The sequence below is a fragment of the Giraffa tippelskirchi genome, chromosome 13 (genome assembly GCF_054371585.1).
Source record: "Giraffa tippelskirchi isolate mGirTip1 chromosome 13, T2T-mGirTip1v1.2.pri, whole genome shotgun sequence".
In the NCBI taxonomy this organism is placed as follows: Eukaryota; Metazoa; Chordata; class Mammalia; order Artiodactyla; family Giraffidae; genus Giraffa; species Giraffa tippelskirchi.
Genome location: NC_137287.1, coordinates 55,480,649 through 55,494,572, shown reverse-complemented (window position 1 = coordinate 55,494,572; position 13,924 = coordinate 55,480,649). Strand labels below are relative to the sequence as shown.

The following is a 13,924-nucleotide window of genomic DNA, read 5'->3' as shown; positions in this document are numbered from 1 at the left end:
ACCACCATTGCTTCTTTTGGGTTTATTGGATACACTATCATAACATTTGCAAGTAGAGATAGCTCTACTTCTTTTCTTTCTAGTATTTAGGCTGCTACATGTTTTTTCATCTGATTGCATTGACTAAAGCCACAGTGACAAGTTAAGTAGAAGAGGAAATAGTAGGTTTTGAGCAGAGCTGGAGCACCAGAGGATGGCCAGATGGGGAGGTGAAGGCACTATGTCTAGACACGAGCTCAGGGCTAGAGGTGGGTGTCTGGAAGGGGCAGCACAGCATCCTTGCCAAGACCTCAGCTCAAAAGCCCAGACAAGCCTCTAGCCCCATCACTGAGAGTCCTCTAGCCAGGCGACCTTGCTAGGCAACCTCAGGCAATTCTCCAAACCTCGCTGTGCCTCAGTGTCTCATTTGTAAAATGGTAGGAATCGTGATAATATCTTCTTCATGGTGTAGTTGACAAGATCCAATCAGGGCATATTTGTGAGGGCTTGTCATTGTTACTTTAAGATGAATTATAAACATGTCCTCTTAAACTCTCTCAGTGTTAATTCCTAATATGGCAAACAATGATGGATATAATCTACAAAAAAAAAGCTTTGGGGTGGGGCCCTCAGTAATTTTTGAAAGCATTAAGAGGTCTAACACCAAAAGGTTTGAGAATCACCGCTGTTGTCATATTAGTTGTTTAAAGAATTGAAATATGCCCAAGTTTGTTGGTCAATATCTGCCCTTTGAACTTCTTAAATGATACATCTGCACTTCTTCCCCTGGCTCCTCCCAAACATCAGCAACTGAAGGGTTACCGTGTTGCAGACGGGGGCTGTAGGAGGCTGGCTTCACCCTTACATTGGCATCCCTCACACTGGTTCCCAACCCCCTCTATGCTGCTTGTTCAACACTTTGAATCTCATGCTTACAGAGAAACCAGCTGTGTCACCCTCTATGTTTTTGTGGTGACCAGGGGTCCATGCAAACCTTTTCTCCACATGCTATCTTCTTCATCCCTGCTTCTTCCGACACATTTAAGTTTGCTATTTGAAATAATTTCCTGAAAGTAAAAATGAGATCTTTTTTTAAAGGTAGGCATGAGGGGGCTTCTTTGGTGGCTCAGTGATAAAGAATCCTCCAGCCAACGCAGGAGACAAGGGTTTGATCCCTGGTCCAGAAAGATCCCACATGCCGTGGAGCAACTAAGACCGTACTCCACAACTACTGAGCCTGTAATCTAGAGCAGGGAAACTGCAACTACTGAAGTCTATGTCCTATAGCCCCTGCTCTGCAACAAGAGAAGCCAGCACAATAAGAAGCCTGAGGATTGCTAGAGAGCAGCCTGCACCCACCACAACTAGAGAAAGCTTGAGCAGCAATGATGACCCAGCACAGCCGAAAATACATAGATATTAAAAAAAAAAGAAATAGTGTGAGTTGCTCAGTTGTATAAGACTCTTTGCGACCCCATGGACTGTAACCCACCAGGCTCCTCTCTCCATGAGATTCTCCAAGCGAGAATACTGGAGTGGATTGCCATTTCCTTCTCCAGGGGAATCTTCCCAACCCAGGAATTGAGCTCAGGTCTCCTGCGTTGCAAGCAGATTCTCTACCGTAAAAAAAAAGTTGTTCCTTTTTAAAAAAAAAAGGTAGGCATGAAGGCAGTAATAGTGGGATTTCCTGTGGTTCTGGTCCCATCGCCATGAGCTGTGTGACTCAGGCAACTGACTGAACCTCTCTGAACCTCAGTTCCCTGACGTGTAAGGTGGGGTGACAATCTCTCCCTTTGAGGGTTGCAGTGAGCATGGAAGGTAATTTCTACAAGGGAGCAGCCACAGGTGGGGCTCAGATGTCACAGCTACTGTTACATAAATAGCCCCAAATGGAGGACGTGAGCTCTGAATTCTTCAAAGATAATGATCTGAATTCAACCACAACACTTCACAAACACTTCCCAGTGGCCCAGATAGTATAGGCAGAGCCCTGCCTCCAGCTAGAGGAGCTCCCACCGCTGGTGACCAGCACGCTTGCTCCTGACGTTAGCGATGGGGAAGCCCTGAACTGAAAGTCGGGGCTCTGTGTATCCCAGGTTTGTGGCTAGTCGTCGAATGGAACAAGGCCTGTTTCCTTAATCAACAAAAGGGCAGGTTAACCTTCATTATCTTTGGAGTCTCTCCCAGCTCTCAGATCCTGGGATCCTATTGAGATTAATGGCAAACATGTCCTATAATATTTTAGTTTACACCTGAAACACCTGCTTTTTCTGAGGCTCAGACTGCTGGGTAGGCTTCCCGAGAAATTTGGAGACTGTCTGACATTTAGATAAATCTCTGAATGTTCATTGGATGGACTGAGGCTGAAGCTGAAGCCCCAATCCTTTGGCCACCATCAGGTGCCCTGATGAGATGCCCTCATCAGGGAAAGACTGAGGGCAGGAGGAGAAGAGGGTGACAGAGGATGAGATGGTTGGAGGCATCACTGACTCAATGGACATGAGTTTGAGCAAACTCTGGGAGATTGTGAAGGACAGGGAAGCCTGGTGTGCTGCAGTCCACGGAGTCACAAAGAGTTGGAGATGACTTAGCGATTGAACAACAACAACAACAAATCTCGGGGTTCTTCTTAGATTTGACACAGATGAGTGTTTTGTGCCCCAAACTTTAATGGCTCCTACATCCCTTCTGTAAAGCTCAGTAAAACATCACCTAGAAGTTTCTGTGCTTAGTGAGCTATTCTGATGTCTACTCCCAGTCTCTAGCATATCGATGGCCAGGCAGATGGGCACAAAGATGAAGCCAGGCACTCAGAGCTGGCTCGGCTGTTCGGGCAAACATAACGTGACCCTGATTCACTCACAGAGTGAAGAATCTTATCTCAGACCTTGTCCACATCCTTTCAAAGCCCCTTCCCTTTCCTTGTCTTTCATGTTACTCACACAGGCCACAGGGGCCATATGACTGCTCTTTTGTTTTCAGCAACATCAGAAAAGAATAATAAAAAAACCCCACTCACCTAGTCCACAACTATTTTCACTCATCCACCTTTCCTCCAGCCAAGGGAGTTCTCAGTGCCCCCTCTCAGATGCTTTTCCTGGGAACAAAGTACTCCAGAAGCAGGTTTAGCAGCGCCTAAGGACCCCGCTGGTGGTCCCCTGGGGGAGGCAGGCCCCTGAGGAGAGGGCAGCCACTGCTAGATGCTGAACGCGGCTGCAGCCGCTGGCAGCTTCAAGGCACTCGTGAGAAATCGTCTCAGCATCCACACTCACCCTATCATTTCAACAAGCCCCCCGCAGACCACATGTCTGCATGTCAAAGTGTGAGAGGCTCTGCTGTGCACAAATGAAGCAGAGTCCTACCGGCTCTAGAGAATCAGACTTCCCGCTCAAAGGACCAACTTCCCTCCCGGTGCTGGTATTTCTGGTTAACTCAAGGGACACAAAAACATCTCAGCACAAAACTCATCTTAGTTCTTTGTTGTTGCCATTGTTTAGTTGCTAAATTGTGTCCGACTCTTGGGGACCTCAAGGACTATAGCCCCCCAGGCTCCTCTGTCCATGGGATTTCCCAGGCAAGAATACTGGAGTGGGTTGCCATTTCTTTCTCCAGGGCATCTTCCCAACCCAGGGATTGAACCCACATCTCCTGCATTGGCACTTTACTACTGAGCCACCAGGGAAGCCCGCATCTTAGTTCTATTCTCTTCTAAAAACAAAAGGGCAAAACACGAAGGGTAGCTTTATGTTGGGGGGAGTGGCATTGAGAGCATATGCGAAACGAGAGAAAGGGTATCAGGATCGCAACTCCAACTAGGAAGCTGTGGTCTGCATCTCGTCACTCCTGCTGGGTGACCGGCCACTCAGAGGAAGGGAAGTGACTGCCCTGCGTCACCAAGTTTCTCATCTTTTATTGGAAACCCAAGCAGTAGAAGCTGTCCTTCTGGAAACAGCAGCAGATGGCTGATGGTTTGGTCTAATGTTCAAAAGGAGAGAGCAGGACCTCCCTGGTGGCCCAGTGCATAAGAACCTGCCTGCCAACAGGGATACAGGTTCAATCCCTGGTCCGGTAAGATCCCACCTGCCGCAGGGTAACCAAGCCTGTTCGCCACAATTACTGAGCGCCTGCTCTCGAGCTGGTGAGCCACAGCTACTGAAGCCTGTGTGCCTAGAGCCCGCACTCTGCATTAAGAAATGCCACCACAATGAGAAGCCTTGGCATCCAACTTGCCACATCTAGAGAGAAGTCCATGCAAAGCAATGCAGACCCAGCATGGCCAAAAATAAATAAATACATCTTAAAAAAAAAAAAAGAAGAAGAAGAAGAAGAGGAAAGAAAGGAGAGAGCAGACGCCTGGGAGACAGAAACTGGCTGGTCTGGATCCCTTAGTCTGTTGCAGCGCATCCAGTGGATGCCTCAGCTCTCTCTCCCCCTGCATGGGCATGGTGAGATGGAGGAGGTGAGGCTCCAGCAATCCACTGGAGGGAAAACAAAACAATGGAGACCAAAAGCAGTGAGTGTCCCAGGGTTCCCCACCCTCGTCCGCCTTCCTCCCAGACCTGCGTGGTGACACAGCGCAGAGCAAGGGAGCTCTCCATGACTGTTGCCATTGTCAGCTGGAGACGCCAAAAGTGCATGGATTCCTGCACTTCAGTTGAACAGGGAATTCCCGGAGGCAACACACCTACAAATATCCCAAGGGGAGATGCACCGGGGCCAGTGTGGATGGAGGTGGAGTGGGTGCAGGGCCAAGGGACACGTGTGTAGGGTCCTGCCTGTGTCTTTCCAATTACCTGTCTGAGTTAAAATCCGAAATGAGACAGGAAACACTTTTGACATCAGAAGAGCTCAATTTTAACTCTAAGTGAGAATGGAAGCTCTTGAGATTTGCAGGATTAATGATAATCACTGGCTCTCTGCCTACACGAAAAGTGGGAGGTGGCATGACCACATCAGTGTTCCTCTGAGCCCCTGGTAGGACCTCCCCCTGGGCCCCTGGTCCGAGCTCTGAGCATTCACCCCAAGTCCCAGCAACAGACTAGGAATGTACACAGTTCTCCCCCACTTCAGAAGCAGCACAGGCTTTCAATCCTCTCCAAAGAGAAAAATAACATCCAATTTAGAAATGTATCAATGCTTTAAAACAACAGAGACAAAAACAGTTCCCTTCCCACTTCCAAAAACTTTTTCTGTGTTTGCCTCCTGAGTTGGGAAAATGGGCAGAGTTGAGAGCAGAGAAAGACTTCTGTTAGAAAGTCAGAGCCTCTGGTGGAAACAGGAAATAGATTTGGAAAGGTGGGTGCAAGAGTAAAGGCGGGAAAAGCCCCTTTGTTGAACTTTGAGAATTTTAGAGTAAAACTAGGGAATGAGGGCAGCTACCATGCTGTGTGGGAAGAAAACTCGTAAGGATAATATGAGGAAAGGGGATGTAAAGACATTTTGCTGAGTCACATAAACAGAATTGTCCTTCAATAGTCCTCTGCTTCCCTGGTGGCTCAGATGATAGAGAATCCGTTTGCAATGCAGGAGACCTGGGTTTGATCCCTGGGTCAGGAAGATTCCCTGGAGAAGGAAATGGCTACCCACTCCAGTATTCTTGCCTGGAGAATTCCATGGACAGAGGAGCCTGGCGGGTTACAGTCCATGGGTTCGCAAAGAGTCGGACACGACTGAGCAACTTTCACTCACTCACTCCTCTGCAAGATTTCAGGAGAGAAGAGGCATTTTCCGTTCTTTTTTTTTTTTTTTTAAAGATGTTGTACTGCTGTTTCTTTTATGACCACTCTGAGATGAACACCCTCCCACCCCACCTTCTTCAGATGACATTTGGAGCAGTCTTTGCATGGTTCCAGGGCAAAGGGTTATAGTCAAGTTCTTCACCAGTTCTTAGCTATAGATCAGAGAAGTTTCATTGCTTCTAGATTCCAGGAAAATGTTTTGATAAAAAGCAAGTCTGTGGGAGTAAGAAGTTCTGGAACTTTCGCTTGTCCCCACATGACCTCCTCGATGCTCAGGCTAATTTATGATGATCCCGGAAATTTTAATGGCCTAATTAAAAAAAGCATATCACCACATAAATAGTTTTTAAGGACACAAAGTTGTCCCAAGGGCAATTTGCCTGGTTCTTCTCCAATTTCTGTGTTTGGAAATTTTCTTGGTTTGTGATTGAATCGTCAGATTCCGAATGCATCTGAGGTCAATTCTTGATTCTTTGTGCTAGTGAATAATCGTGAGAGTTGCTCAGAATACTTCTTACTGATTTTTTGGAAGTAAAATTACTTGCAGTGAAATGCACAGATCTGAAGTGTACGATTTTGATGAGTTTTGGCCATTAACCAAAAATTTCAGAAATGGAGACCTGATTGAAATAAAAAGGTGTTTATTTGGGGTTTGTTAGGAATACCCCAGAGAAGCCCTTGACCAAGGGGGAAAGGGCAAGGGTGGCAAGAACTGGGAGATGGGGACTGACACTATTTATACTCTGTATAAAATAGTTAACTAATGAGAACCTACTGTATAGCACAAGGAACTCTACTCTATGTTCTGTGGTGACCTAAATGGGAAGGAAGTTTAAGAAATAGGGGATCTATATACATCTATGCCTGATTCATTATGTTGCACAGTAGAAATTAACACAACATTGTAGTGCAACTAGACTCCAATAAAACTTAAGAAAAGAAGCCCTTGACTTGTCTCCCCACTCCACCCCCAACAATAAAATAAGGGAGGCTTATAAAGGGAAAACCCACAAGGTTGCACTTAGTGACATGACTTGTTTACCAAGAATTATAGTTGGAGCTGGAAAGCACAAAGGTGCTTGTTGAGTACCAACTGGTTGACATCTGAAAAGGCTGCACAGTTTCAAGGGGAGACCTTGAGACCATCAGTTTGCAGCTGCTGGCAGATATTGTTTTGAAAACCATTGGTGGTGTCCTTAAGTTTGGTGCAGTTCAGAGAAAATTCAGGTTCTTAGTGGTGCAGGGAGGTGTCTTGAGAGCAGATCTTCCATGGCCCCTGACTCCACTTTTGTATGCCTGAACTGTGATGAGTCCATTATAATTTCAATTTGTCATCAGGACAAAGATGTACACCCAAGTACCCATCATTTCCGTCACCCTACTGACTCCTTGCATTCAATCCCGCCCACCACAAGCAAACCCTGCTCTAATTTCTTTCTGTATACTAGTTTTGTCTTTTCTTGAATTTTGTATAAATGGAATCAATGCGCGTGTGTGTTGCTTTGTCTTCTCTTGTTCAACATAATGTTTTTGAAATTACTTAAAGCTACTATAAATGTTTAGGTGTTTTCATAGACACAAGATTTCACTCCTCCTGGATACCCAGGAGTGGGATGGTTGGATCATAGGCCAGGTATATATCTAACTTCATTTTTTAAAACTTTGAATTTTCCAAAGTAACAGCATTATTTTCACTCCCACCAGTAATGTCAGCAAGTTACAGTCACTCCCTGACAACATTTGGTATTGTCAGTCTTGTATCTATTTTACCCATTCTAATGGACTCTTTCAACTTGGCTTCTGATTTGCTTTTCCGTGATGTCTAATGTTGTCTTGAGCACCTTTTCAAGTGATTACTGATAATCAGATATCTTCTTTGGAGAATTGACTTGAATAATCTTTGCCCACTTATTTATTGTATCCATCATTATGGTATCATATAGAGTAATTTCACTGCCCTAAAAATCCTCTGTGCTCCACATATTCATATCTCCAGCCTCTCTAAACCTTGGCAACTACTGATTTTTTTTTAACTGCCTTCATAGTTTTTCCTTTTCTAGAATGCCTTATAGTTAGAATCATACAATGTGTGCTCTTTTAAGATTGTCTTCTTTCACTTAGTAATATGCATTAATGTTTCCTCTATGTCTTCTTCTGGCTTGATAGCTCATTTCTTTTTAGCTCTGAATAACATTCCATTGTCTGAATTTACCACAGTTTATTTGTCTGCTCATTTACTGGGGACATCCAAGATTGCTTTTTCTGGACAGAGAAAAAAGGAGCTGAACTAGCGTCTATTCTATGACTATTACGTGCCGGGTGCTCTGCAAGTTACCTCGATATGTTATTTCACATGATATTCAAAACAAATCAGTAAAATAATAATTATTATATGAATTTTACAGAAAAGGAAGCTGCGTCTTAGATAAGTAACTACAATAAAACTGTGTGGCTAGTAAGCTGATGGAGCTACAATTTAGAGACCCAGCGTCCTTCCCTTTCCACCACACTGCATTTCTTGCCTTATTATGATTATTACAATTACCAGAATTTAATTATGTTATGAGCTTCCCAGGTGGTGCTAATGGTAAAGAATCCGCCTGCCAAAGCAGGAGACGTTAAGAGACGCAGGTGCGATCCCTGGGTCGGGAAGATCCCTGGAGGAGAGCATGGCAACCCACTCCAGTATTCTTGCCTGGAGAATTCCATGGACAAGGAGCCTGGTGGGCTACAGTCCATAGGGTTGCAAAGAGTCAGAGATGACTGAAGTGACTTAGCATGTACGCATGCACATTATGTTACAGGTTCCTCTGCAACTGCTAGCCCACTCAGCCATTCAAATTGCTATTGTTTAGTCCCTTCTTGGTTAGAGGTGGGGCAAGCTGTTCACATTCTCCTCATCCTCTTGGGGGTGTCGGGAGGGTCCTGCATCCTGGATGGGGATGGGGTGGTCTCCAGGACGAAGAGTTGCCGGGCAGAGCGTGAGGGCTCAGAGAAGCTCCACTCCATGCTGACTCATTGATTCACAACTGGCAGATGGTCCTCTGAAGGCAGAGGGTGCAGCCACCCATCCAGAACTGATGCCCTTCTGCTGGGTAGCGAGGCCAGCTGTGGGCAGCCTGGCTGCCTCACTTTCTCCTGTTTCCTGTGCCATCCTGTCCACTTCCTCCACACAACCTATGACTTTTTCCTGAAAAATCTCATCTCTTGAAGCAGGGGAACTTGTCTAGAGACACACAGTGGAATCATTGTTCTGATGAGACCAGCACGTTTCCCTCCCTGTAATAGTTGGGTACTCAGCCACTTCTTCAAGCGTCTTTAGTGGGAAACTAGTGATGATTTTTTGGGCCAAGGGAGGGTCAGGTTTTGTGGTGTGAGAAGAAACTTGGTAAACTCAGAGGTGGGCAGATGGGTGAGAAACACATTTCCTACTCACCACACATTGAGTGAACACTTTACAAATATTTCTCCCCCCAAGAAAGGATTTCTCAACAGACACATTTCATCCCTCAGTTAAATCCGTGTGGCTTCCCCTGCTCCCCGCCTTTCCTCACGTTAGTGAAGTGAAAGTTGCTCAGTCGCGTCCGACTCTTTGTGACCCCATGGACTATACCATGGAATTCTCCAGGCCAGAATCCTGGAGTGGGTAGCCTTTCCCTTCTCCAGGGGATCTTCCCAACCCCAGGATCGAAGGAATCCCGCATTGCAGGCGGATTCTTTACCAGCTGAGCCACAAGGGAAGCCCTTCCTCATGTTCCTTGTTTAGAAACTATGCTTGCTCCGCCGGAGTCATATTCAGTATAAAACCCCGGTTGTTTCTATTCATTTAGTTTGAAAGACACTGTAGCTTGGAGAAGAACTTGGCTGAAGTTAAACTTCAAACCATCTCTGATCTGAAGGTTTCTGAAGAACCTTCAGCTGCCTGAGTTTCTTTCCAGGAAAAAGTGGGGTACATACCAACCCCTTAAATCAAGGGAAGAAACGTGGGATTAGATCATTTTGATGGTTGACTGTGCCCGTGTTTGGAAGCTCTTGGATTACTAAGGTGCCTTTTTGTCTTGGCAGAGGCTTGTCACGATGACCCTCCGCGTCTCACAAACGCCATGTTCAAGGTCCTCAGGTACGAGGTGGGCACCATGATAAACTGTGACTGCAAGACAGGCTTCCGCAGAGTGTCGGCCGTCATGCGCTGTGCGGGGGACTCCAGCCACTCTGCCTGGGTAAACAGATGCCTCTGCAACAGCACCTGTAAGAGTTTCCACTGGTAACCCGAGGGAAGGGAAAAACTGTAGCAAAGAGGGAGGCAGAACTGCAACTTTCCTTGGGGGCTGGGGTGGGGGGTAGAATTCCTTTATAATTTTGTTAGTTTCTGCTGGACAAGGAAGTGAATCAGCTACAAGTATACAGATATCCCTTCACTCCTGAGCCTCCCTCTCACCCCTCATCCCACCCCTCTAGGTCACCACAGAGCACCGAGTCGAGCTCTCTGGGCTATACAGCAGCTCCCCACTAGCGGTTTTACACACAGTAGTGTATATATGTCAATGCTACTCTCTCAGTTCGTCCCACCCCCCCCTTCCCCTGCTGGTCCACACGCCCATTCTCTGCATCTGCGTCTCTATTGATCTCTATTGCTGTCATGCAAATAGGTTCATCTGTACTGCTTTCCCATGATTCAGAAAGACACACGCACCTCAGTGTTCATTTCAGGACTATTTACAACAGCCAGGACATGGAAGCAACCTAAGTGTCCATTGACAGAGGAATGAATAAAGAAGATGTGCTACATATATACAATGGAATATTACTCGGCCATAAAAAGGGACGAAATTGGGTCATTTGTAGAGATTTGGGTGGACCTAGAGTCTGCCACACCAAGCCCTCAAGGAAACCACATTTTAAGAGGGTGTGTGGGGGGGGCAGACATTACATTAATACTTACTAAACAACTGAAAATAATTGTAGTTCATAATGATGTGAACATAGCCCATGCAATTAAGCTGTTCTCCATAGCAGCTGCACAACTGCCATTCTTTAGTTCAGTTCACTTGCTCAGTTGTGTCCAACTTTTTGCAATCCCATGGTTTGCAGCACACTAGGCTTCCCTGTCCTTTACCAACTCCACGACTGAGCGACTTCACTTTCACTTTTCACTTTCATGCACTGGAGAAGGAAATGGCAACCCACTCCAGTATTCTTGCCTGGAGAATCCCAGGGACGAAGGAGCCTGGTCGGCTGCCGTCTATGGGGTCGCACAGTCAGACACAACTAAAGCGACTTAGCAGCAGCAGCAGCAGCAGCAGTAGAGCCTACTCAAATTCATGTCCATCAAGTTAGTGATGCCAGTCAACCACCTCATCCTCTGTCTTCCCCTTCTCCTTCTGCCTCCAATCTTTCCCAGCATCAGGGTCTGTTTTAAAGAGTCAGCTCTTTTTTTTTTTTTTAATTAGTTTATTTTCTATTTTTTAACTTTACAATATTGTATTTGTTTTGCCATACATTGATATGAATCCACCATGGGTGTACATGTTTTCCCCTTCCAGAACCCCCCTTCTACTTCCCTCCCCATTCCATCCCTCCGGGTCATCCCGGTGCACCAGCCCCCAGCACCCTGTATCATGCGTCGAACCTAGACTGGCTATTCGTTTCACATATGATAATTTACATGCTTCAATGCCATTCTCCCATATCCTCCCGCCCTCGCCCTCTCCCATAGAGTCCATAATACTGTTCTATTTATCTGTGTCTCTTTTGATGTCTCGAATACAGGGTTATCTTTACCGATTGACTAAATACCATATATATGTGTTAGTATACAGTATTGGTATTTTTCTTTCTGGCTTACTTCACTCTGTATAATAGGCTCCAGTTTCATCCACCTCATTAGAACTGATTCGAATGTATTCTTTTTAATGGCTGAGTAATATTCCCTTGTGTATATGTACCACAGCTTCCTTATCCATTCATCTGCTGATGGGCATCTAGGCTGCTTCCATGTCCTGGCTATTATAAACAGTGCTGTGATAAACATTGGAGTACACGTGTCTCTTTCAATTTTGGTTTCCTCAGTGTGTATGCCTAGCAGTGGGATTGCTGGGTCATATGGCAGTTCTATTTCCAGTTTTTTGAGGAATCTCTACACTGTTCTCCATAGTGGCTATACTACTTTGCATTCCCACCAACAGTGTAAGAAGGTTCCCTTTTCTCCACACCCTCTCCAGCATTTATTGCTTGTAGTCTTTTGGATAGCAGCCATTCTGACTAGTGTGAAATGGTACCTCATTGTGGTTTTGATTTTCATTTCTCTGATAATGAGTGATGTTAAGCATCTTTTCATGTGTTTGTTAGCCATCTGTATGTCTTCTTTGGAGAAGTGTCTGGTTAGTTCTTTGGCCCACTTTTTTATTGGGACATTTATTTTTCTGGAATTGAGCTGCAGGAGTTGCTTGTATATTTTTGAGATTAATTGTTTGTCCATTGCTTCATTTGCTATTATTTTCTCCCATTCCGAAGGCTGCCTTTTCACCTTGCTTATAGTTTCCTTTGTTGTGCAAAAGCTTTTAATTTTAATTAGGTCCCATTTTTAAATTTTTGCTTTTATTTCCAATACTCTGGGAGGTGGGTCATAGAGGATCCTGCTGTGGCTTATGTCGGAGAGTGTTTTGCCTATGTTTTCCTCTAGGAGTTTGATAGTTTCTGGTCTTACATTTAGATCTTTAATCCATTTTGAGTTTATTTTTGTGTATGGTGTTAGAAAGTGTTCTAGTTTCATTCTTTTACAAATGGTTGACCAGTTTTCCCAGCACCACTTGTTAAAGAGATTGTCTTTTCTCTATTGTATATTCTTGCCTCCTTTGTCAAAGATAAGGTGTCCATAGGTGTGTGGATTTATCTCTGGGCTTTCTATTTTGTTCCATTGATCTATATTTCTGTCCTTGTGCCAGTACCATACTGTCTTGATGACTGTGGCTTTGTAATAGAGCCTGAAGTCAGGCAGGTTGATTCCTCCAGTTCCATTCTTCTTTCTCAAGATTGCTTTGGCTATTCGAGGTTTTACGTATTTCCATACAAATTGTGAAATTATTTGTTCTAGTTCTGTGAAGAATACTGTTGGAAGCTTGATAGGGATTGCATTGAATCTATAGATTGCTTTGGGTAGTATACTCATTTTGACTATGTTGATTCTTCTGATCCATGAGCACAGTATATTTCTCCATCTGTTTGTGTCCTCTTTGATTTCTTTCATCAGTGTTTTATAGTTTTCTATATATAGGTCTTTTGTTTCTTTAGGTAGATATATTCCTAAGTATTTTATTCTTTTCATTGCAATGGTGAATGGAATTGTTTCCTTAATTTCTCTTTCTGTTTTCTCGTTGTTAGTGTATAGGAATGCAAGGGATTTCTGTGTGTTAATTTTATATCCTGCAACTTTACTATATTCATTGATTAGCTCTAGTAATTTCTGGTGGAATCTTTAGGGTTTTCTGTGTAGAGGATCATGTCATCTGCAAACAGTGAGAGTTTTACTTCTTCTTTTCCAATCTGGATTCCTTTTATTTCTTTTTCTGCTCTGATTGCTGTGGCCAAAACTTCCAAAACTATGTTGAATAGTAGTGGTGAGAATGGGCACCCTTGTCTTTTTCCTGACTTTAGGGGAAATGCTTTCAGTTTTTCACCATTTAGGATACTGTTTGCCATGGGTTTGTCATATATAGCTTTTATTATGTTGAGGTATGTTCCTTCTATTCCTGCTTTTTGGATGGTTTTTATCATAAATGGATGTTGAATTCTGTCAAAGGCTTTCTCTGCATCTATTGAAATAATCATATGGTTTTTATTTTTCAGTTTGTTTATGTGGTGTATTACATTGATTGATTTGTGGATATTGAAGAATCCTTGCATCCCTGGGATAAAGCCCATTTGGTCATGATGTATGATCTTTTTAACATATTGTTGGATTCCGTTTGCTAGGATTTTGTTAAGGATTTTTGCATCTATGTTCATAAGTGATATTGGCCTGTAGTTTTCTTTTTTGTGGCATCTTTGTCTGGTTTTGGAATTAGGGTGATGGTGGCCTCATAGAGTGAGTTTGGAAGTTTACCTTCCTCTGCAATTTTCTGGAAGAGTTTGAGTAGGATAGGTGTTGGCTCTTCTCTAAATTTTTGATAGAATTCAGCTGTGAAGCCATCTGGTCCTGGGCTTTTGTT

General features: G+C 44.3%; 1 protein-coding gene across 1 annotated transcript in view; it reads left to right on the top strand.

The window, feature by feature from the left end:
- The window catches only part of IL2RA (interleukin 2 receptor subunit alpha), a 53,027-nt gene that overhangs the window by 19,078 nt on the left and 20,025 nt on the right, over positions 1 to 13,924 (top strand). The window contains exon 2 of the mRNA XM_081554016.1: positions 9,783 to 9,965. Within this exon, the coding sequence (XP_081410142.1) occupies positions 9,783 to 9,965 (183 nt within the window). The remainder of the gene's footprint in view (positions 1 to 9,782; positions 9,966 to 13,924) is intronic.